The 23,725-nt window shown below is 35.0% G+C and overlaps 2 protein-coding genes and 2 long non-coding RNA genes across 4 annotated transcripts; 2 read left to right on the top strand and 2 right to left on the bottom strand.

Moving 5' to 3' along the window:
• The first annotated feature begins 1,960 nt into the window (after positions 1-1,960).
• LOC136819682 (uncharacterized) lies at positions 1,961-6,467 on the top strand. The gene is made up of 3 exons (XR_010848471.1): positions 1,961-2,057; positions 3,970-4,185; positions 5,232-6,467. It is a non-coding gene; the product is annotated as an uncharacterized lncRNA (long non-coding RNA).
• Positions 6,468-8,597: 2,130 nt separating this feature from the next.
• Positions 8,598-12,504, bottom strand: LOC136819681 (myb-like protein X). The gene is made up of 3 exons (XM_067075925.1): positions 12,050-12,504; positions 10,830-11,323; positions 8,598-8,833 (listed from the first exon to the last, which is right to left on the bottom strand). Exons 1-3 carry the CDS (start codon positions 12,410-12,412, stop codon positions 8,749-8,751), a joined length of 942 nt encoding a protein of 313 aa, XP_066932026.1. The 5' UTR covers positions 12,413-12,504; the 3' UTR covers positions 8,598-8,748.
• On the bottom strand, positions 9,871-10,395 carry LOC136819721 (uncharacterized). Its single transcript, XR_010848476.1, has 2 exons — positions 10,185-10,395; positions 9,871-9,997 (listed from the first exon to the last, which is right to left on the bottom strand). It is a non-coding gene; the product is annotated as an uncharacterized lncRNA (long non-coding RNA).
• Positions 12,505-18,572: 6,068 nt separating the features above from the next.
• On the top strand, positions 18,573-21,756 carry LOC136819702 (uncharacterized). Its single transcript, XM_067075943.1, has 4 exons — positions 18,573-18,713; positions 19,784-20,272; positions 20,408-20,477; positions 20,647-21,756. The coding sequence occupies exons 1-4, from the start codon at positions 18,640-18,642 to the stop codon at positions 21,127-21,129; spliced, it is 1,116 nt and encodes a 371-aa protein (XP_066932044.1). The 5' UTR covers positions 18,573-18,639; the 3' UTR covers positions 21,130-21,756.
• Positions 21,757-23,725: the final 1,969 nt, after the last annotated feature.

The following is a 23,725-nucleotide window of genomic DNA, read 5'->3' as shown; positions in this document are numbered from 1 at the left end:
GAAGCTCGAGGCCTGGAGCACCGGAGACACTCGCCTTTCGTTAACACCACTGCTGACGCAGAAGAAGTCACAAATTTCATTTGTAATATTTAATTAAAGTTTTCAATAAGTTTTCAGTTTTTTTGTTTTTTTTTATTACTATATTTTATTAGACACGTATTTTTCATTACGTATTGTTGGACATTTTTTTGAGTTTTTCACACTGGTCTTTGCAGGGTTTCAGTTTCATGTTTGCCTGTTCCTTTTCCTATTGGTCATTGCTCACTGTTTTTCAGATTTTTCATCTTAAAATATATTTGATTTCTTATATAACTATATATGTATATCCAAATAAATTTGTGATTTATCTTCATGACTTCACGAAAAAAAAAAAAATTCTAAAGCAAAAATAGGATAGTCCTCCAGTTGCTAGTTAAGATAGGGCTTTCTGTTACATGAAAACATGAAAAAGAAGAAAACAGAGGCAAGCTCATTTTCCAAGAAAACATGGTTGGTTATGATAATGCATTCAAACTTTTTTATGGACTTTGGTGTAATGTTTGGATGTTTTAAATAGTTTTAGATCTTGTAAGACTGCTTTTTATTAATTTCTGTTTTGCTGCCCTGGGTTGGCTAGGAAACATGGGTTTTCACTTTCATTCTCTAGGGAGACCAAGCTCTATAATTTTAGAACTTTGTATGTTGAGGTAAATTTTGTTTTTTCTAAAATTTTGAGCTTGGATATCCAGGCTAAAACATTTTCTGATCAAGGTAGGGCCAAAATGACAAAACAATCTTTTGTCAAGTTTAGGACATGAGGCAAGACTAATTTAATTTATTGTTCTATGGGAAGGGCTTTGGAGAATTTGTTGGGTTGGTCAGTAGTATAAAAAATGAATTTCTCAAAATCTAGGGTCTGAATGTCTTCAAGATCTAAAAGTTTTTGAAGTGGTACACTTATTCCCTATCATCAATGAGCGACTTTTGTGCCGTTTTCATTGTGATATTTTGAATAAAGTTAATAAATTAAAGTTATGAGATGAATTTGAATTTCTCGACTTGTTAAAATTATCTGGAAAAAAACTTGTCCAGCTTTTAAATTTCAAATACACCTTTCCCGTAATTCAAATTTCTCAGAAATGGCCCGGGAAAATGTGCTCTCCACCATTGTGTATAAAATTGTTTGGGAGGTAAAAAACGCGTTTTTGCCTGCGAGGGGTTAGGGAAAGTGGGATTTGAGCCTCTAACTTTTTACAGCGACCTTCTTTAGGCAAAATATTTTCAGGGTGGTATAAAATCATGAATAGATTGATGAAAAAGGATTCGTTCTTTCAAAAATTTTAGATCTTGGAAAAGTTCACTTTAAAGAGAGAAACTTTTTTGCGCACCCGGTAGCATTTCTAGAATTTTGATAATGGAAACTTAAATATATAATGAAGAAAAAAACAAACCATTTCAATTTTATTTACCCTGGGAAAATTATGTATGACCTATTACGTAACTTTACTCTTCCCGACTCGCTAACTCCTAGAGGAATTCCGATTGTAAACCCGATTGGTTAATTTCGGAACATCTTCATAATGGCAGATAATTTAGAAGTGTCTAGTGGAAAGGTCGTGTGAATTTTTTGATGTCAGTATTAATTTTGTTGGTTGATGGCTTGTTGAATCTGGCAAGAAAAAAGTAAACAGGTATAGCTTTTTCTAACCAAGGATCTGAGGGATTCGAGCAACACTGAATATGAAAAAGTGAAATGCCCAGAATTCCAAATTTTTGGGTCCAAATTTCCATAATGGCGGCTTAAGGCTTGGTTGAAGTTTTTGCTTTTTTTGCCAAGTGTAGCTGAAGGTCTAACTTTGAGAAAAAAGAGTTCAAGTTATAACAAAACAAAGATCACATGTTTTTCTTTTGATTTTCTGAAAGTTTTTTAAATGGTTGTTAAAAAGTTGTGAGTTTGACTGTCTAGTTTATGTTCTTTCTTGATTTAAATTTTTATTTCATCTTCTTTTACCACTAGAAAGAAATAAGAGTATATCTTAATCAAATGTTCAAGCACTACATCAAAGTGCTATGGATTTGTAAGTACTTCATATACTATTTCTTTATTTTATACCTGAAGCTCTTTGTACATTATATTGGTATTGAAGTTTGCGGGTTACAAAGTTTCGCGAGTACTTAATTTCGCAAAATTTAATACCGTTTAAATTTTTCAAAATAGGCCGAAAATCGAAAATACTTATTTGTCACACTTAGTTACTATTTTTGGTATGTTTACAACCAATAAGTTTTGTTTCAAGCGAAATTAGGATCACAATCAAAAATAGTGTGACATTTTGAAAAATGCCCAAAAACAACGTTGTCGTTGTCATAGCTGATGAAGTCTTCTTGACAAGTCTTGAAATTTTACAATGTTGTGGAAAATACATGTTTTTTTTATAAGCAAGTGTCTGTCCCTATGTCAGGCTCGCATTATGCTTAGCATTCTATTGTTCTCAAACAATAGAGCCATTGTTTAGATAGATATGCCCTCCGATGCATCGGAATGGGTCCTACCCACGGTGAAGTAGGAATCACAGCGCAAGCAGACATTGCAACCCTGCAGATGCGAGCTGCCGAGCCATGGTGTATACCACGACACTCGAACTACACGGGAGAACGGATGTCCTCGCAGGTGTAGAACCTCCTAAGTGTCTCGGCACACCACAATGTCTGGAATATCTACCCATACTCTTGTATCAGAGTTATGGTACCCAATTCCCCTCACATGGCATGGGTTGACCCGGGCGAAGGAGCATTCACTTGCCAAGTGAATCGTAGTGCCACAGTGGGTATCGAACTCGAGCCTCCTGGACAGAAGTCAAGCACGGTAACCACAACACCACTACGCCATAGCCATTGTTTAGGTATCAAAAACTGAGCCTGCATATGCTTATAAACGTTATGCTTATAAAAAAACCCTTACTAAGACATTATGAATGAATTTTTTTTTTTCGTTAATTGGGCTAAAAATGTGGCTTCAACTCAAAATCTTTTTTAGAAATGTAAGCCACACAAATTAGATAAGAGATATTAGAATGGGACTTTCTTAACTTGACAGAGGAAAGGTTGAATTAAAAAAAGTTAAATGTACATACTTTCTAGCTATTAAATATACTTTTTTGTGGCTTGCTTTTCGATAATTTTTAACGTGACTTTGTAAGCCACAAAATTGTACTTACAACAAAATTTTTGTAATTTTTTACACCTACTGGTGTTATACTTTAATGATTGAGTGCCAAAAACTTAAAAAATGTTAAACATGAGATTTCATCTATATTTCACCTACACCTGTATTCACCTATTCGCCTACATTTCCCTTGCGTAAGCCACATTTTTGCCCACTTAACAAACTGTAAGCCAGAAATCAGTGCAGCTAGTGAAAAATTTAGCCCTTTGCTTGCAATGCTGAAAAGAAAGTATATTTCTGACTGTTTCCATTATTGAGAACTCAGCCAACAAAATTTCTTGGTAGTGTAAGCCACATGACAAGTAAGCCACATTTTTGCCTGCACTTCATTTGCTTGTAACTCCCCTTAAGTAAGCCACTAAAATTCGCCCTTTATGCAATGGATAGCTAATTTCCTTAGCTTAACCATCAAAGCGATCCTAAGAGTAAGCCACATGATTTTCCCAAGTTATGGTCAAATTAGTGGCTGACAGTAAAAATGTCACAAAACAGAGGTTTATTTTTGATTGGGATCCCTAAAGTCATTTTCTTTCACATTTTGAAAATTTCCAAAAAACTTGTAATCGCGAAATTTATTACACACGAAACACGTTTACTCAAAAGAATTTCGTGATAACCCGCGAATTAATACCCATAAGGTGTTTAGTTTTGGTAGTACTTTTTGCACATGTATAAAATTTCCGCTAAATTGACATCAATTGTTTAAAAATTGTTAAATTAGTTTTTAAGTTACAAATTATGGAATGTTTTCATTTTATTTATAGACACACTTAGCTTTGGGTTCGATGTTATAGCAGAGGAAACAAAATGTATTCTTCTCAAACAAAGCTGTCTGGATAAAGAGTGTGGCAATTGTCTACAGCTTTCAACACAGGGGAAATTTAACCAAGCAGTACGATTATGTGGAAATTCATCATTCACAAGTTGTCTGATAGAGAATTGCTTAAAAGACAACACTGATTGTGTTCACGTACAACAAGGTAATCAATCATATCATTCACATCAACTAAGATTGCAATTCTACCAAAAATTTTAATTCATATTTTAGTGAGAGCCTGAAGAATTCTGAAAGCATCCTTCGTGTGCACAGAGTTGTTAAAAGCAAACTAACTTTTTTAAATGATCAATTAGGTCCATAAGATCACAAAAACGAGTGATGAGAAAAATTTTGACCATTAGGGCGGTCCCCATGTGACGTCATCACTTTTGTGAAGTGAAAATTAGAAGCTCATATATGGCTCAAATGAAAGATATTTATCCAAGGATTGCAAAAAAAATCATAACATATGTACCTGAAAATCAATATTTGAGAAGCTATAAAGGAAAATAGCTTAAAAAATGACGTCATCGACAATAAAAGAATCGTCAAATTCGAAAAATTTTTGTTTCGTTTGAAAGAGGACCATCTAGTGAACAAAAAATATTACTACAAAAAAATCTGAATTTCTCCTTATAAGCTGTCAGGAGCAAATTTGTAATTCATTAAATTTGCCTGCGAAAGGTAAGCTTCGGGCACGCCCAGGAATCTTTAAAAAGCTTGAGAGTCAAGTCAGACGCTTTTCACAGAATAATTTCCTATCAAGTGAAATTCAAGGTTTTCCGTAGTAATAGTTTTTGTTCCCAAGCAGGTCCTCTTTTCAAATTTTTTTGCTCACTCGCCAAAATAAGTTCCCGTCAAAATTAAATTTTTTGTTTCCTTGCCTAAATAACCCCTGAAATTCATCAAAATCGCTAGAAATAAGGCAAAATAGAACATATTTACGCTGTCATTCGCCAAAATTAGTTCCCGCCAAAATTAAAAAAATTCTCTATTCGCCAAAATAAGTTCCCGCCAAAATTAAAATTTTTTAGGATATTTGCTGCCCGCCAAAATAAGTTCACGCCGAAAAAAGTTCCCTTAAGGTAGTTTCTCCTCTCAAAACATGTCCAAAAGATGATTTTTAATTTATTTTGTAGAAACCATACAAATTGTAATTTTGGAAAAATCACTCTCCAGCTAAAGTAGAAACTATTCTTTTCTTATTAGACAGAGAAGTTGGTGGAATCGATAAAACAATAGTGATAACTTCATCGGTGGCTTGTTTTACACTTCTAGTAGTTGTGTTTTTGTTTTTCTATCGATTTGTGAATCGCACTTCTTTATCAAGAACTAAAAACAAGAAAGTCGTGAATTTGGAACAGAAAGAGGAAATTTTTGATACCCCCATTAAAATGAGAGATATAGAAGAAGGTTGTGTTGAAAATGTTCCAATCAAATCGATTTGGAGTAATGTTTATATTACAAAGCTGGAAGATTACGAAACGTCAGAAGATGAAAACTAGAAAGTTTTTCGTTTAAGTCATTTAAAAACTCAAAGTGTAAATATTTCTGTAGATAAATTTATATATTCCCTGGAACATCACAACTACCTTTCATGCTCTCTGAGGAAAAAATATGGGCCCCCGGCCACAGTGATACTAATAGTCCTTTTTTTAACGGTTAAGGTGGTAGTCTACTGAGAAATGGAAAATCATCGAAAAAATTGTCGAATTTTGGTTTTTGGGTGTTTTGAGATCCTTAGGTCTTTCTGAACATCTCCTGGAAATTTCAGAGAGATATCTTTATTTTTCAGGTCGCAGTGAGCATTTTTGTCCTGCTGGGTGCTTGAAAAATCGCCCTAGCAACGGGAAAAATCCCGTTGCTAAGGACTTATTTCTTCAATCTCGGCCGAAACATAGCAATGTGATACGCCAAAAGAAAGCTCTTTTTACGCCCTTTTCGAGCGTCAAAATATTATTTTCCGTGGCATTACGTCATCCTTAAAATTAAAGATGGTAGCTTCAGTAGTGTAACACATCAAAACAAGCTGAAAAGCAAGCTGTAAGCATGATTCTGCAGATTTCTTGGCAAGTTTTAGATCAAAACTTAATTTCTTTGATGGAAATGATTTGTTTAAATGAAGAATAGACTCTAAAGAAGCCATAAAGTTGCTGTACATTGGTTATGTTGCTGGATTTCTACGAAAAACATTTAAGTTGCCGCCATTTTGTCTTGAGCAGGCGGTGTGCTTTTGGTGGCTCACATAATGTTTTGTAGTGGATTTAAATGTAACTGAGATATTTCCAAGCACAACATGATGTTACAGAGATAGAAATGTGCATTATAATGAACTGGACCTAACTTCTGGAGACGCACATTCTCATCTGACACCCGCCACTCATAACAGCCTTCTTTCGGCGGTCAAGCCAGCTCATTGCTCATTGTCATCTAGTCTATGTGAATAAAAATGCACACACAAAAAGTTTTACATGCCTACAGAGAGTCATGCTGGACTTTCAATGAACATTTTGACACACTTATATGGCTTTTTTCACCCAAATTTGATGTTATCGCAAGATTACCGCAAACTTTGCTATGTATGTACATGACTTTAGCGCAACATGTTTTTGTTGATTTTTGGATATTTTATCAATTTTTGTGAAATGTTTTACTTTAACTTTTGAAACTTGACTGGTTGGATGAGTATTCAGTGAAGAAATTTTTTGAAAAGAGCTTTCCAGCTTAAAATAATACCCATTTTTTGCAGACTTTTGTCTTTTTTCTTGATTTTCTCAAAACGCGTTTCCGGGGGTTTGCTAACGCCTATGCAGGTTTTTCTCGGGATTGAAAAGTGCTAGCTCCATGAAATTTTCAGGGATTGCTTCTTGTACCATTTGGCAGAGGATGAGTGAAGAAAAAATTCAGAAAAATCTGTCATTGGTTCTAAATCTCAAAAATCACGTTTTTTAGGTTCCAGACCCCCTGGAAAATAATTATGAATTTTTTTTTCACTCATCCTCTGCCTTTGATGAATACCAACCACCATACCAAAAATCTTTTGCTAAAACGTTTTAGAAGTCTTTAAAAACCTGTATGGAGAAAACTATAGTACGTAACCCCCTGGTCGGTATCACCCCCGTCTGTGCTATTTTTAGATTTTTTTTTTCATATTTTGCATGGTTAATAGTTTTACTACCATTGTGGAAAGTTTCATTGAGATATCTTAAATATTTCAAAAGTTATTACAAAAAAAGTAAAAAAATGACTTTTTCCATTTCTCAGTAGACTACCACCTTAAGGATTTATTTTTCGATTTTTCCAACTCCTCCCCCCGAACCTTCGAAATAAATTTTTCAACCCCCCGTCTATTGAAATTTGAAATCTGCCGACCCCCGATTCCTTCACAGGGTACCTAAAAGTATGGAAGTTCGTTAAGTTATTTTCATTGCTTTTTATTATAAATGAATGGTAAATTTTTGTTGGTGTTCAGTTTCATCGATGATTTAACGCCAAGTTTTTACGATTTTTTATTATAAAACTTTATAGTTTCCTATGACTAAAGCCTTGTAACTCAAATAAAAAAGTTGCAGTTTGGTTGTTCTTTAGCTAAAAAAATAATGCATGCTTTAAGTTTTTAAGCCAAAATTGATATCGTAGAGAAAAGTCGTTCTTTTGCAGTGTTTTATTTAGATTATATTGTTTTTTATAAGCATACAAAATTTGAAAACAGGCTCGGAGATGCTCAGGTCCAGGGCTTACCGTAAACCCTCGAATAAGCGCCCGGGCGCTTATTTAATTTTTCAGGCTCTAAGGGGGGCGCTTATTCGAGCGGGCACTTATTTTTTTATTTCAGAAATTCGTATATCAACAAATTCGGAATCTGCTTAAATTTAACTGCTTCAAAGGGTTGATTTTTCAAAAAAGGATGAATAAAAGAAAAATTGGAAAAATCCAATTGACAATTTCTATCATTTTATTCTTAATCGCTTTCTTTCTTTTTAAGACACAAGTATCTACTCAATATCTTATTCAATCAATAACATATTCGAATAAGCGCCCCTTCAATTCAAGGGGGGGGGCTTATTCGAGCGGGGCGCTTATTTGAGGACTTACGGTATAAGGATGCTTATATCCCAAGCATAATTTTAGAGAAATTCCGAAAATTCCGAAAATCCATTAAATGAAATATTTTTAGTGTTTTTAAATTCACGAATAAGCCTAAAATTTATTGAAAGTATTCTTGAAAACGCCGAAATAGTAAATCTTTTAAACTATTTTATTATTTTAAGTTGCTAGTCTGATTTGGTGTGTGGGTTTAATTTCGCGAGTTAGCAAAGTTAAGTCTCGCGAAAATTAATCCACTTATACTTTGAATTCAATACTGAAAGTTTTATGAGAAACATAGTCAAATTTCCTTGAAGTTTTTACAATTTCATAATTTAATTGTTTTGTTTTGGTTAATATTTTGTATATATTTTATATTTTATGTCAAGCAAATTTTGACTAATTATTCCAATTCAAAATTATTTGATATAGAGAAATAAGAAATAAAGCATTTATTTAGCATTTATATTTGAAGATGTATTTACATGATAAGACTTTAGTGTATATAGCAGCAAACATAAAACTTTTTAACTTCATCCCAATGTACATAATTATAGTCACCTACGTATTTTCATAATGTGATATATAAAAGAAACCACATTTATATAAAAACTGGTAATATACTTTGTTTTTGTTTTTGTCAAGTGTTTTTTGATGATTTAATCGCTTGGTTGATTTTCAATCTCATTGATGCCAAATCTCTTTTTGCATCCATAATCACTCGGCTGAAAAAAAAAGTTTTCGTCAATTTTTGCACTTCTGAAATATTCTTTTGACATTAGCGAGGTTAAGCAAGAAGCTATCTATTACGTACGGAATCTATTACGTGAGTTTTTAGACTGGATCCGAGGCGTTTTAGCCTGATTCCTAAAGCTTCAAGGCATAGAGAAAAAAGAGGTTAAGCAAAAAAGGCGATCTATTACGTATGACGTGATGTTTATTTTTCCGTATCTAACTTTCGGCCCCAACTTAAAAAATTTTATTTTTCTTTCTTTCTTTTCCAGCTTTCTTGTTGGTGGTTTGGTCTATAAAATCCCCTTACTTTCAATCTCAATCTACTTAGTTTTTTCCCAAGACAAATGTTTTCACAAAAACTAGACAAGCATAGTCAGAGTTTTCTCTATATTACTTTTACTATTTTTATTCAACATTGTTATAAACAAAAAATATGTCTATGACTTATCATTTCAATGAATTCTTAACATTGCAATAAAAATATATATAATTTCATAATTTCATTCCTAGTTTACATAGGTACCAATCAAAAATTACTGCTTTATTTATAAAGAAAAAAATAATCTGTAAGAGAGCATAGTGTACAGTCTGTCATCCTTATTTAGCTGCATTTCTATATGAATGCTTCACCATTAGCATTACCAATAAAAACACTCTTATAAAAAAGTGTGCAAACCAGGTCTCAAGTTTCATATCTGGCAGGTGTTCCTTCTTCTACTTCTTTGCATTCCAAGATATCAATATCACCTTTTTAGGAAGGGAGATGTCTCTTTAGAATCAAACTAAACTTTCTGGAACGTTATATAACATAATGTCGAAGAAGTTGAAGGATGACCAGTCAATAAAAATTTTTCAGTAAAGGATTGAGAACTTAAAGCAGTAGCGGTTGTCCAGAAGATAGAGCTTTATATAATTTTTGAGAACGGTTTGAAGTTCAGCGGTTGTGTGACATCAGGTCTGATTTGTACGTTAGTTGTAGCAGTTGAAATTGGAACAATAAATAAAGAATTCTTCTGTTATGCTTCGGACGGAAGGGTAAATTTATTTGAGCTTGGCAGAGCAGTCTTTTTCGTGTTTGTTGCTTTGGGTGGGTGACACCCGGGTGACATTATAACTTTGGCTTCTTCGCACTTGATGGTGGCACCAAAGAAACACTGAAAAACATGAAAAGAAATATGGTTACATGCTGTTCATTGTAATGGTTACTTTGAATGTATTTGGACTTTGAGAGCATATAAAAAGCAAGATAAAAAAGAGAAGAAAAACAAAAGAACCAGAAAGAAACTTCGTTTGTTTTGGTTTGATAAAAAAAGTCAGCAAAGATTATTTTATTACACTTACATCTTGACCTTCTTTTGTGCAATAAATCCTTTCACTTTGTTTTTATGCATCATAGTTTCCACAGATGAGATTCAAAACATTTCTTCTGTTAGTTTTCTCAGCTCAAACTTGTCAGAAATCAAAAAAAAATTACCAAAGTTTCTTTTCTGTTTACATTTTTTTCGGGTGATTTTTGATCCTAAACGATTCAGCCCAATCTCCGTAAAGTAAATTTCCCCTGGATCAGCTTATATCCTAATCGATATCTATTACGTGAGATTGGAGATTTTCGCGCAATAGATCCACTCCCCAAACTACGACGTACAGGTCAAATTACACGGGACAGAGTTAGCCTTGAGATTTAGGTTCTAGCCCGCGAAAAACTCACGTAATAGATTCCGTACGTAATAGATAGCTTCTTGCTTAACCTCGCTATTGCTAGTAAGGGTCAAAAGGTTCTTTGTACCTTTTATACTCTCGAGTACCTAATAAGTTAATAAGCGTCCCTTGCTAATCAATTTTCGAATTTTTTGCCAGCTACGACATTTTTATTCCAACTCCCATTTATAAGTTTTGAGAATTTTCCACCCACCCCGCTTATTTCAAACCTCCTGTCTATTAGGTATTGAAATTTGTACTTTTTTCACATATAACTCGAAAACTCACTTCATGCTAGATAAATGACCCAATAAATTGCCAACTTTTTCATCAACACATTCGATTCCCAAATTTTCCTTTAGATAGTGATTACTTTTTGCTGACTCCTGCATATCTATGCCACCAAGAAGGGTACAAATTTGCGAGTCAGTTGCTTCTAACTGTTCTTGGGTCTTTTCGTCTACTTCAGATTCCTCTACAACCTTTTCATTAGCATCTAATTCTTCTTGGATTGGATCATTTGTAGACTTTTCATCCATGGATTTTTGTTTTTCGACGATAGCTGAAGGGCCCGTCTCCATTTGTACCATTTCTTTGGAGACTTGGGTTTCGTTACTTTTGGGAGATTCTCTCAGATAATCGCTCTTTGATAACTGATCACCTTCGTCTGGCTTTTCTTCTTGCATTTCATTGATTTCCTGAAAATCAAGCTTCCCCTTTTCTTCTGAGTGTGCCTTTAATGATGATTCTCGCTCAAGTCGTTCGTCTGGCCCAGCCTCCAACTAGAAGCGAAAAATCGTAGGACTGTGAAAAGATATAACTATGATGGTGGGATTGATTCAAAGTTTCTTGCGGATTTTCGTCACTTAAAATAACTTAATTTCTTTTTAAAAAATCATTATAATTTTTAGTGGGTGTTAATATCCGAGAGCAGAAGAGCAGCCAACGGCTAGAAAACACAAAATAACTGTTCAGAAGCGTTCCCAGGGCTGGAAATAACACCATCTGTTTTTTTGACGTTTGGTTCCTGGAAAAGTCGAAAAGTACATCTGTTCGATGAGGAAATTCGGGCTCCTGAAAAAATGCATGTGTTTTATACAAATTGATTCTAGAAAAAAATGAATTTTGTTCTGTTTTTGTTTCCCAAAATGTTCTTACTGGAAAAAATATATGTGTTCTTTTTCATGATTGCTCCTGGATTTTCCGAACAGGTATTTTAATGAAATTGGTGCCTGTCCAGCCTGTCCTTTTGAAAAAATTCACATCCTCCTAGATTTTCAGGTCTGTTCGCTGAGCAAAATGTTCCTGGATTTTCTCCCTAAAATTATATCTACTGGAAAATTAGTACAGACATTTGAGAAATCCGTCGTTGGCTGCTTTTGAATATCTATTGATCAAACAAAGAATTGTTTTCATTTCGATCATGACAATAATTCTAACAACAATATAAGGAGTTTCAGGAGTTTTGAGGATTTCAATTTAGAATAAAATATTTTTTTGGAAAATACCTGTTCTCTCGGTTCTAATTTTGGCTCGTCTTCGATTTCAGTATGATTATCTGTTTGGTCATTTGCCATCTTCTCATTGACATCTTTTCCAGCAACATTCTGAAGTTTTTCAACTACGACTTTCAAGTTTTCATCTGAGTTGCATTTCTCGTTGGAAAGTGTAGAAGTTGAGAGAGCCAATGTTTCTGTTACTGTTTTTGCAGAACTATTTTCGATTCTGACATCCGAAGAGTCTTGTGATTCTTGAGATCCATCTTTATCTTTTGGTGGTATCTTTTGCTCCTCGCTTCCAATCTTCTTTGTTTTCTTTTTACATGTTCCTTTTGTGTTGTCATCTTTCCCTGAAGACTTTCTTTTCCCCATGGCAATTATTTATTCAAATCAAATCAACCTCTTATTAGCCTGTTTATCTGTTTATACAGCGTACATAAAGTTCTAAAGGAAAAATCAAACAGATCGTTCGAAATTTCCCGCGCTAATTGTTATTTCAAATCTATATTCAGTGTAAGTAGAGCTGTAAAGCTGTTTTATCGTGTAGCTAGAGTCTAAGGAAGCAATAGCAACACATTTTGGGTAATCGAGTCAACAACAGGAAGGTCAGAAAATCAAAAAATCGCAGCAAAAAATATCGTGTTCTGGAAGCAACAAAGCACAACAATTACAAGATAGGTAAGGTTGGTTATTTCTGGTTTGTATTAAATTTACAAGAATGGTTTGAGAGAAATTTAGTTTGATACTTTAATAATTTTTGTGACTTAAACATAAGAAGTCATTTAACATAGAGGGGGTGCCCAGTGCACAAACAGCAAACTTATTTTTCACTTTTCTCACTACTTTTGGTTTTTACATAAATCCTTTTTGACCATCTCGTAAAGAAGCTTGAAGTCTTCAGTTTGTTTTCACTTTATTTGAAAGCTTCTTCTTGGAATAATAAGTCGTTAAGACGAGCACTCACAAGTGTTACGCGTAAGCCAAATTGCGTATTTTAGGAACAACCTCTAAATTGCCGAGTAGAGTACCCTGCCCAGGTTGGCGACCGAAATTTTTGGATTCGAATTTTTCACTTACTTTTTGATTTTTTATTTGAGATGATCTTCTTAGAATAAAAAACTTTCGAAGCGAGCGGTACTAGTGCCCAGTTCCCGACCGACGTACCAGTCTGCGACCGATCGTTAAAAAGAGAAAATCAGTGCTCTACTTACAGGTAAGGTCATATTAATTGATCAAGATGATAAAAAAACTCATAAGCTTTCCCGTATTAAATTTATTTACACTCGTTCTTTTGTTTAAAAATAGCTCACTTACATTTCCCTTCGGCATGTTTCTTCAGAATTTTTCTTCAAGTCGCCATTTTTTTCTAAAGTTTGTTATTGTTTTGTTTTGAAAGTGGCGGTCTATGGAGAGTCTTCATTTGATAAAAACGCGGGAATTTTTTATGCCTGTTTTTTTCTCTTCGCGTCTGGAATTTTTTGATCCCAATGTAGAGTCTTCTTTTTCATTTTTTGAGTTTGGTCGGTCGCAGACTGGACGTCAAATTTCGAAGCTGATTGCATCAACTTTTTTATCAATATTTCACACGAAGGAAACTGTATCGAGCTGATTTTTACAGAAATTCTAACATACTTATTGTTTTGGACAAGTATTTTTTGGCGTGGGAGTTGAAGCGTTTTTTCTTACGAAGCTTTTTTGTCCACAGGTAGCCATTTTTTATTTTTTTTTTGAAAAATCCGGCTTTTTCGTGTGCGTCCGTGCAAAGTTGGATCTTTCGGATTCTACTCGTTTTTTTCTAAAACCTTTTTTACACAGTGCGGGAAATAGTTCAAGGCAGATAACTACCAAAAGAAATTCTCCAGAGGTTTGTTTTTGTATGACTTTTCTGGGTTCAAAGACGTTCGGTTGCCAACTAGACCGGTCGCCAACTGGGCAGGGGACTCTACAGGAGAAAAAAATCGAAATTCAAAATGGCGGCCAAGGCAAGCCCACGCTGATAACTATCAAAAATCTTCGTTTTTCAATCAGCTATTGCAGCTCAATAAATCAATGAAATAATTTGAAATAAAAAGTAAACAACCTTCTTGAACCTTTCATGAATCCAAATAAATAAAAGTATTCATCTAAGGGGCCGTCGACACTCGACTTTCGAATTTTTTAACGGCATTTGGCCGTTATGGTTCTGACCCCCTCCCCCCTCTACGTTAACGGCCATCAAATTCTCTAAAGTTAAAAAATTGTCAAAAATCGATGAAACTCTAAATTTTCTCCTTCACTTTCATCGTTGTTTCGTCAGCCATCTTTAATATCGCTACGGCTTCGCTCAGTTTACATTTTAAAAATAACGGAGATAATTTCTAAACTTTTTTCCGAAAGTTGCGCGAATTAATTATCTCCGTAATCATAATCAAAAGAAGAGCGGCATTTGAAAGAAAAAAGACCGACTGTCTGCAAAATTCAAGGGCCGCGCGGACTGTCTAAACAAATGGAACACGAGACATAAAAATCGGGTCGTTTGTTTTGGTTAAAATTATTCTAAAAAATAGCGAAGTGAATACTTTAGGTATGTGACTTTAGCAGATCTTAGTTGATAAAAGGAGGAAAAGAAATATGCAAAGTAACATTTCTATGGAATAAACGTCTCAAAAATCAATATTTTTTGGTGAAAAGAATTGTATGTGGTGAGTTGACACCTAAAGAGATTTTCGACCTTCCCTTAACGGCACATGCTCGACCGCCCCTCCCCCCCTTAACGGCCAAATGCCGTTAAAAAATTTGAAAGTCGAATGTTGATGGCCCCTAAAGTGAAGATTACATTTCAAAATAAAACAATTTCCAAACCAACCTAAAGTCAGTGTCTGCCAACTAAAAATTTATCTGCGGGGTCACTGGCAAGGAGTTACGACTTCAGACTTTAGATTCCAATTCTTGTATAGGCTGCAACTACAGTTGCCAAATGATCTGTATTACAAATACTTCCAAATGGGTCCATTAGTTGAGAAAATAAAATTATCATCTAACACGGGGTATTTGTTTTAAAAAACAAACATAAAATTGTTAATGAACTTAGGGGTCACTCACAAATCGATTTTAAGTTCAAATAACGTCACATGACGTTTTGATAGCTAGAACACCCACCCACCCCACATAACGTCACTCAAAAAATCTGGTACTTTGATTCTTTTTCTTCAGCCAAAACGTCAAAACTCACGTTAAAGCATGGGTTGGTGTTGCAACGCCATCACCATATTTTCGACTCAAGTGTTGCAACCAACCAACCAAACCAACGCGGCTTTGACCACTGGTTTCTAGACCCGACTTGCCAAGACTGATAAAGCTCGATGCTTGCCCAGCTGGAGTGTGACGCGTGCAAAAAATGAAAATGTTTCGGCAGACAAATAGTTTTTATATTTTATAAAGTCGAGCCGTCGTTATACGAACTTAACTTTTGAGGGGTCTGGTTTGTCTGGTTATGGTTTGACTGTTTGTTCTTTACTTTATATTATTTCACTTACATTTTTTATTCTTTCATCTATAAAAAATAGAAAAGATATCATATATTAGACAGTTAGATGAAAGCTCTATCTCAAAAAAATCGATGTTTTTTATAACCCATTCAAAGCGTCATCCTACCTTGACCCACCCACCCACAAACGTCATATGACGTTATTAGAACACTTACTTACATAATTTATATTTATGATATAACCCAGACCCGATCAATCGAACTTGTTTTCTTTTTTAAAAAATTGTGAGTGTTCCTCGATTAAGTTCGATCAATGGGTTTCGGTTCGATCAGTTCGAATAAACCAATTTTGTTCGACAAGTTTATGCTGCTCCGCTACCGCACTGTATATCAACATCTTTTCAAAGCCAAATTCGGAATGTAAATCGGGAAATTACTTCCGATTACTGACCAAACTAATTGAACTGCTATTGCTTCAAAAATTATGAGTGTTCGATTAGGTTCGATTAATTTTTTTAATCGAACTTTAATCGTTCGATGGAGTTCGATTAGTTTGATTGATCGGGTCTGGTATAACACCCCTTTCTTTAAATAAATGGGCTCTTAAGGTCTTTTATGTTTGCCGCAAAAAGGGAGAAAAATTTAATTTGACCCCCGGTTTTTTCTCTCCTTTTCTTGCTAGTTCCTGCGTGTCAGTGTAGACACAACTTTAATCCGGGGAAATGAAGTGTTTTCATTGGTCTAAAATCACGGATGGTCACTTGACCAGAATTTTTATCCAGGGAACATGCCGTGGCGACAATGTTTTGCTTTAGTGAAATTGACCATTTTGTTGTTTTGATTTGAGTGGGCAAAATTTCTGTACAAACTAAAATATGCATGGCTTCGTTGGAATACCGGTTGAAACACTTGTGCGCTATTCAGACCCAGTCCGCAAACGTTATCTGGTACCAGATGTGGAAATATGCTAAGACACGCTTTGCTCTGAAGGTCGGGCATATTTTAACATCTGGAAGGTTTGCATTAAGGGATTTAACTTGACCGTGTCTAAAAATATTGTGAGGAGCTTGGAAACGAACAAACGACAGCAAGGTAGCATCTGATTCCAATTCAGATACGGGTGCTAGGCAGAAAATATAACAAATCTGGTTCGCATCAGATTTATTAAATTTTCTGGCATAGGGTCCTCTAGGGTCCAGGTACCCCAAAAAATTTAGGTACCCTCAATCATTTTGGTACCCCCAAAATTTTTAGAATTCTAAAGTAGCCCCCCCCCCCTACTTTGAGTTACCCTCTGTTTTATTGTTAAAAATGCAATAAAAGGATTTTTTGCTCTTTTGTCATTCGTGGGAAAATACTTCCATTGTGAATATCACTTCTTTTTCCAACAAATTCAAGGGTTTCAAGGGTCATTTTTTACTAATTTTCCAGGGTTTCAACAAGTTTCAAGGGTTTTTTACCACAAACTTTCAATATCAAGGGATTCTAGTTGATCTTTGCTAATTCAAGGTTGAATCCTCAACTCCCTGAAAATGCATAAAATAACCCTAAGACGTTTTCTTCAACAAAGTCATAAAAACCTTGAAATCTTTTGGACAAATCAGTCTTTTCAATCCCCTTGATTTTGAACAGAACCTCAATAACATTCTTCAACAGATACTTTCTTTATAGTTGTGGCAAAACGATTTGACAATCAAAGAATTGTGAAAGAGAGCACATGAAAAAGCGTCTATTTTATAAGAACTTTAGCGTTTTACTAACCTGTTTGTTTTTGTAAATATTTCTTGTTGTCCATTTTTTTGTTTTCTTTTTCAAGTTTTGAAAAAAGCGAAAAGCGCGGCAATGTAGTGTCTTCTTTTTTAATTGAGATCGCCAGCTGTGGAATGTTTTGATGTTGCAATGTCTTCATTTTGAATATGGTGTTTGGACCATTTGCGGACTGGACCCTTTTTTATATCAACTACTGGTGATATGTTTCTATTGATTTTGAATAAATGAGCTAACATGTTTCAATGAAATTTTGTGTGATGGAAGATAACAGGTTTTTAAAAGAGGAAAGTCATTTCCAGAACTCTTCTTGCGCAAATCTTCTCATAAAAAACATTTCCTCTTGCAATCAGCCATGTTTACAAAAATCCCGAATTTCGTGATTTTTTTTACTTGGCCTCGTTCAAAATCGGTTTGGTGTTGTTCTTGTGCTCCGTTTATTTTAATTTTTGGAGAGATTGCAAGGGATAGTTTGAGGATTCTGCTGCACAAAGGAAGTTCTATAGAAGTTTTTTTTTTTTTTTTTTTTTTCAAGCTCAAAGACATTCGTTCGTGCACTGGCCTGGGGTCGTTCGTGCACTGGTGACTTGACTCTACCGTGAAGTCGGGTAACTTGCATCAGTGGAGGCTAAAACATGCATAGCCCTCAAATGAATGACCTGGCTGGTCAAAACAAAAATGGTAGAGTAGAGCTGTGAGCGCAGTTGCGTAGTTCATTTGTTTTCACATTTTGCTGCTTTGGTTGGTCAGTCATTTGAGGGCTATGCATGTTAGTTAGCCTCTACTGAGAACCCCCCGGCGCTCCGGAAACTTCTGGGGTTTTCCGGAGCAGCTAAAAAACACTATTTTTACTCTCCGGGAAAGTTCTGAGACAAGTGATTTTTAACACGCTAAAAACGTTTAAACATGGTTACAAAAAATATTGATATGATGGTTCAGCCATTAATAATGAAATTAAACTTGTCACATTATATTCGAAAGCATCACTGGTCGAACTATCATAACAATTAAAAAACGTGTGGTTTCACTTCCACGAGTCGGCTGATTTTTTTAAAATACATGCGTGCAACAGTTAGTTGTCACATGATTAGCACAGCGAACGCGCTATCATAATTATATTGCGGATATCGTGCTCCGGAACACCGGAAGTGGTCCGGAATCTTCCGGTGTTCCGGAGCACGAAAAAACGGTACTTTTTGCTTTTCGGACGTTTCCAGAGTGCCGGGATTGTAATGGACTTTGCAGTTGAAAAATAAGCTTCAGAAAGTTTTTTGCATACTTAGCACACTTACACTGTTAAAAATGCATCTAATTTCCTTTAGAAAATAATTGATATAAACATAAAAAAAGATCGTGGCATATTGAGATGTATCAAAGACCATATAGTGCGCCACATTCACTCTCAAACAAAGATGAACAAGCAAGCATAAATCCAGTGACGTAAGTCATACTGCTTCATATGTGAAGTTTTCTTTGTGTGTTTTTATGGACATAAAAGTAGTAAAATGTAAACATTGCACGAACCATCTTTCATTAAAGAGAACAATTAAAATCACGTGTCCAAAACAAACTTGTAAAACAATTGAAACAATCAAAATCACACATATTTGTTTTGTTTTTTTTATTTTGACATGTGACATTTGTTTTGATTTTGTATCCCGCTGCATACAAATTTCATCAGTACTTTTATGTCCCTTTAATGAGTTTAAGTTCATTATTTAACACAGACGAGTATAATTCTATGGTCATCCTAACTTTACATGAATAATTAAATTTGGCTGTTCCAGAAAAAACGTCAAACCCCCTGTTTTTTGCAGAAATTCTAGATACTCCACCCTCAGATTAGTTAGGTTTTTCAAGGGCACCCTATTCCCGAGAAATATGACTCCTCAACATGGGTAAAATATTTCTGAAATATATTATTTAATCACATGACCCTAAGTCGAGATTAGAGATGGATTGGTAGCTGTTGATTTCACGAATCCTTCATAAATGATAAGCTTCAATATCGAAAACAATATTTTTCAAGTTCATAACAAGTCTTCATTTTAATTTTCACGTTGAATTTTTTTATTGTTTCAATTTTGTTTGAAATTATAAAAAAAGGTTGAAATATCTGTGAACATTTCTTATTCTAACAAGCTTCTGATAAGTTTGTCTCATCAATCAATGTTTTAAGGAAAATGGTTTTAAAAAAGTTGAATTTGAATCATTTAAGGTCTGTAACTTTATCATGTTAGGGGTTAAGGGTATCAGCTGGTAGTTTAACAGCTCTTATATGCCAGCTCTTTTTCCATCAGCAGTTCATTGACTACTAACCGCTTGAAATTAAAGGAAAAAAGTTGTCGAATTTTTGCAGTTCAGGAAAAGAGCTTTCCAACGATATCATGATCTATATGTTAAACTCGCTCCCCTGAAAGCTAATCCAAAGATTAGTTACGCCAAAAAAGTTTTTTAAACCCCGACTGCTTGTTGTTTTAAAGTAAAAGTACTTTTTATTCATTTTCTAGTCTTGGCAAATACGAAGAGTTATGTGGTTGGAATACGTCACCTGACAATAAACGAGAACAACATCAACAATCTACAATAAACAAACGCAATATAACTAAGAAAACATCGTCAAGAAGTTCTTCAAAAACTGCTGCCTCCTTATTTTCAAATACCAAACCAAAGTACAGATCTACCAAATGGTTACAACAACATGGCGTCTCACAAATCGAATTCGAATTCTCTTTCCAACATCATACAGATACATCGGAATACATCTCAACATACCGACGATCAAAAATGGCTAAAATTCACGATCTTTACTCAGATGAGATTCGAGAACTTTTAAATCAAAGGCAAGCTGCTGTTTGCATTAGTGAACCGGTTACTGTCAATAATACTAGAACAATACCGGGTAGTCATGTATACATAAAAACACCGGTCGAACCGGATGAGTATCCAATCAGATATCGGATAGAAGATAAACGGGGTCATGCATCCGATAGTTCAAGGTATTGTTTTAAATTTTTTTGATCAAATCATTTTGACTTTCATTTACAGAGGGTTTTATATTGAAGACCTTTTGTTTGCCGTTTGTTGAAGACCGCGCATGTTTTATGAAGCAAACATATTTTTCCATTTTGTAGGAAAAAAGAATGGTCAAGTCAAAAAATCAAAGGCACAAAGTTGGTCAATAAAATCGACGAACAACGAAAGGTATGTAGTTTTAATTTTTCCCTATATGTTTATTTTTTTACCATACGTCATGTTAAAGAAGTTTCCTCTAGCCTAAAAATTAGTTTTTACATAAAGCTTCAGTCAAAATGTTCCTATAAATTTCCTCACAAATCTTTTCAATTGAAACATTTTCATTAATTCCATATAGGAAAGGGACTACATGTTTAATAACAGTTTCATCACCAAAAACCTTCCAAAATGCGACGCAATTATGATTCCACATCGGCCGCCAGTAGCATCGACCAATCAGAATCCAAGATTACATCACCATAGTAACGCAAACAATGCAATAGATAACGATCGTTTCGTGAATCAGGTCCAAAACCACGCATTACAATGTCGTAAACTGAGTGAGCTTTCTATATCAAAAGCAACTAGACATTATAAACATCAAAAATATATGGACCCAGGTTGGATGCCGCACGATGCTATGCCGCCAAGAGAGGGTATCAAATTACGCTCGGCGGAGGAAAGGCGTAGACGGACTAGTGCCCAGTCTTTAAAGAAAACAACACCGACCTATAATCACATAATTAAGCGTGTTTTAGAACATTATGACCCTTCAAAGAATCCAGTACGTGCCCGTATTGCTAATGAACTAACTGTCAAAGGTTTGGTGGCTACCATTTGAACGATTCAACTCCGAATTTTGGTTTTGAGATTGTTGATTTGCATGGTAAATTACTGTTACCTAGTATATTATTTCGCTGCCATTGGAGCAGGAGGCCCAATCTCATCAGAATTAGTGTCTGAGAAAACAGATTTTATTTGCTTTGCTAACTTAAATTTTAAGATTGGCTCTTTTTTGTATTGAGAAGGATCTATTAAAATTAGCAAGCCAAAATCTCAGTTTTCTCAGACATTAATTTTGGGATTGGACGTATTGCTTCAATGGCAGTGATTTGAACTTTTCATGAAATTTACAACAAGCTGTATGTGTGCTTCCTTTCAAATCATGGGATAAATCTGGTATAATTGGTCGTTTTGTTAAGTAGCTTTACTAGGCAGACCACTTAGAAAGAGAGTAATTAGTATGGCAATATGTTATTTTTTTAGAAAGATTGTAGCTTTTCTATAGTTTACTTTCTAATTGTGAAAATTTGTATAAAGTTCCATTTTGTAAATATTCAAATCGATATAAAATGTATTATTTTTCTTATGTAATTATTATAATAACATGATTGTCATTTTTATTGTATTATCCAGTTTACATACAACGGCTTACGATTTGCTCGTAATTTTTACAATATGCTGCAATATGCAGTAATTAAAATCTTTAAAAGGATTAAATTAAAAATTTATTAGGATAGTTTTGCGTTTCATAACATAACTTTCATGATTTCATAAATTTATCTCTTTGTCCGAAATAGATGTAACCGACAATTTACATTTTCTCATGACATATTTCGAGCCAAAATGTTTAAAACAAGTTTAAATACATTTTTAACGCTTTGTGACCTCAAAAACACCATATTTCTTAGGAAAATGGTTAAAAATACTGTGAGGTTGATGATGATGAATAGTAAACGATAATGAATAATGCAAAGGAGGTTGGGACTGAGCCAACACGATGTTAATGAACTGAAAAATGAATAGACATCAATAGAGTGGGGCTCAGGCCCTCGAGCTCAGACCTCTGAATAGGGCGAGAGATTATGAGTGAGAAAAGGAAAGAAATCAAGGACTTGGAAAGGAGGGCTCGAAGAAAGAGGACTTGAGAAGGGCAAGTCGAAGGAAAAGGACTTGAAAAGGAGAACTTAAAGGAGAAGGACTTCAGGGACTTGAAAAGGAGAACTTGAAGGAGAAGGACTTGAAAGAGAACTATCGTTAATTACATGCCAGAGTTACTAAGTTATTTGATGTTATTTATGTTACGCTTATTTGATATTTATTGCTTAATTGGAGAAACAGAATTGATGTTGATTGAAATCTATTAGCGTACCTTTACTACGTGTCCATAGACTTATCCCCAATAAGGGATACCCTGATCGAAGGAACAGATAAGTGATCTGAGAGGTCCCCTCAATAACTAAAGGGTGACCCCAATCGCCTAACTTCCCTTCGTCACACTGAAGGTGAACCAGAAGAACTCGCTTCGCAAGAATCAAAGGTCCAAAAGGAGAGAGCTACATTACACCAAGAAACGAGAACAGTAAGAGATTGTAGTAGAGTACTAATTAATTACACCACAGAAACTGAACTATTGTTGATTGGTAGTTTGGTTGATTTCACGATTAATAAGGACACGTTATTTTGAAAAAGGACACAAGAAATTTTACATCAGGGAATATCAAAACTATCAAAACGAGAATTTTACACAAAATCAAATATTTAGAATTGATCGAGGAGAGAAATATAAACATTAAATCCTCGCTTGGCATCAATTATTCAAGGACCTGAAGGAAAGTTGGAAAGAACTGTTAATCAAGCATCTTTGATTACATTTGATTCAAGTCAAACAAGATACGAACACTTGCATAATTAAAAGATTTACGGCGGTTGAAGAAGAAACAAACTTTTCATTGAAGTGCCATCAAACAGAAGTTGAATGCATAAATAGAAATCAGGAAAGTACAACAACTGCAGGTAATACTTTTATTACTTATAAATTATTCAACCGATAAATCTGAAGAACGAGAAGAGGAGCGGTGAAAGAAAAGCAAGATGGCGAACGTGAGGAGAAGACTCAATAACACGCCGGTGCCAATCGACAGAACAACGCCAAGACTGCCAGCTCCGCTGCGTCGAGCACATCGAGACATCCTCGACACCTCTTCTTCGAGTGACGAACACATTTACGAAGAGCCATACGCAACCAGCTCGAACGACAGCGTTGCCCCAAGTGGAAATGGAAGAGCAGTAACCCACGTTTTCAAGATGAATGGCCTCCAAGTGACCTTGGACAAAATACCTCAATTCAACGGGACGAGCAACGAGAACATCAAGACGTACCTACAAAAGTTCGAGAACATTGCGACCCTTGGCAAATGGAACTACCAAGAACGCCTAGATGCACTAACGGGTTACGGTTTGCAAGGTCACGCCAAGCACTTTTACAGTGCACTGTCAGACGACGTGAAAACATCGTACCAACGGATAAAGGATGCGATGCTGGACTATTTCTCGTCGCCTGACACAAGAATGTCAAAGAAAGCGGAATTGGCCAACTTGAAGCAAGAAGGATGCTCGACTCTAGACGCATATATAGACCGTGTTGAAGATCTAAC

Source organism: Clytia hemisphaerica, unplaced genomic scaffold (assembly GCF_902728285.1).
Source record: "Clytia hemisphaerica strain Z4C2 unplaced genomic scaffold, Clytia hemisphaerica genome assembly, whole genome shotgun sequence".
Classification (NCBI taxonomy): Eukaryota; Metazoa; Cnidaria; class Hydrozoa; order Leptothecata; family Clytiidae; genus Clytia; species Clytia hemisphaerica.
The sequence above is the reverse complement of the archived record's forward strand: the minus strand, read 5'-3'. Positions and strand labels throughout refer to the sequence as shown.

What these genes read in the sequence shown, in the direction of transcription:
- LOC136819702 (XM_067075943.1), top strand. Translation starts at nt 18,640, where the DNA reads ATGTATCAAAGACCATATAGTGCGCCACATTCACTCTCAAACAAAGAT. An exon ending in CATGCATCCGATAGTTCAAG is followed by an intron (nt 20,273 to 20,407) that starts GTATTGTTTTAA and finishes TCCATTTTGTAG; the next exon opens with GAAAAAAGAATGGTCAAGTC. An exon ending in AAATCGACGAACAACGAAAG is followed by an intron (nt 20,478 to 20,646) that starts GTATGTAGTTTT and finishes AATTCCATATAG; the next exon opens with GAAAGGGACTACATGTTTAA.
- LOC136819681 (XM_067075925.1), bottom strand. Translation starts at nt 12,412, where the DNA reads ATGGGGAAAAGAAAGTCTTCAGGGAAAGATGACAACACAAAAGGAACA. An exon ending in AATTAGAACCGAGAGAACAG is followed by an intron (nt 11,324 to 12,049) that starts GTATTTTCCAAA and finishes TTTCGCTTCTAG; the next exon opens with TTGGAGGCTGGGCCAGACGA. An exon ending in GGTCATTTATCTAGCATGAA is followed by an intron (nt 8,834 to 10,829) that starts GTGAGTTTTCGA and finishes TTTTTTTTTCAG; the next exon opens with CCGAGTGATTATGGATGCAA.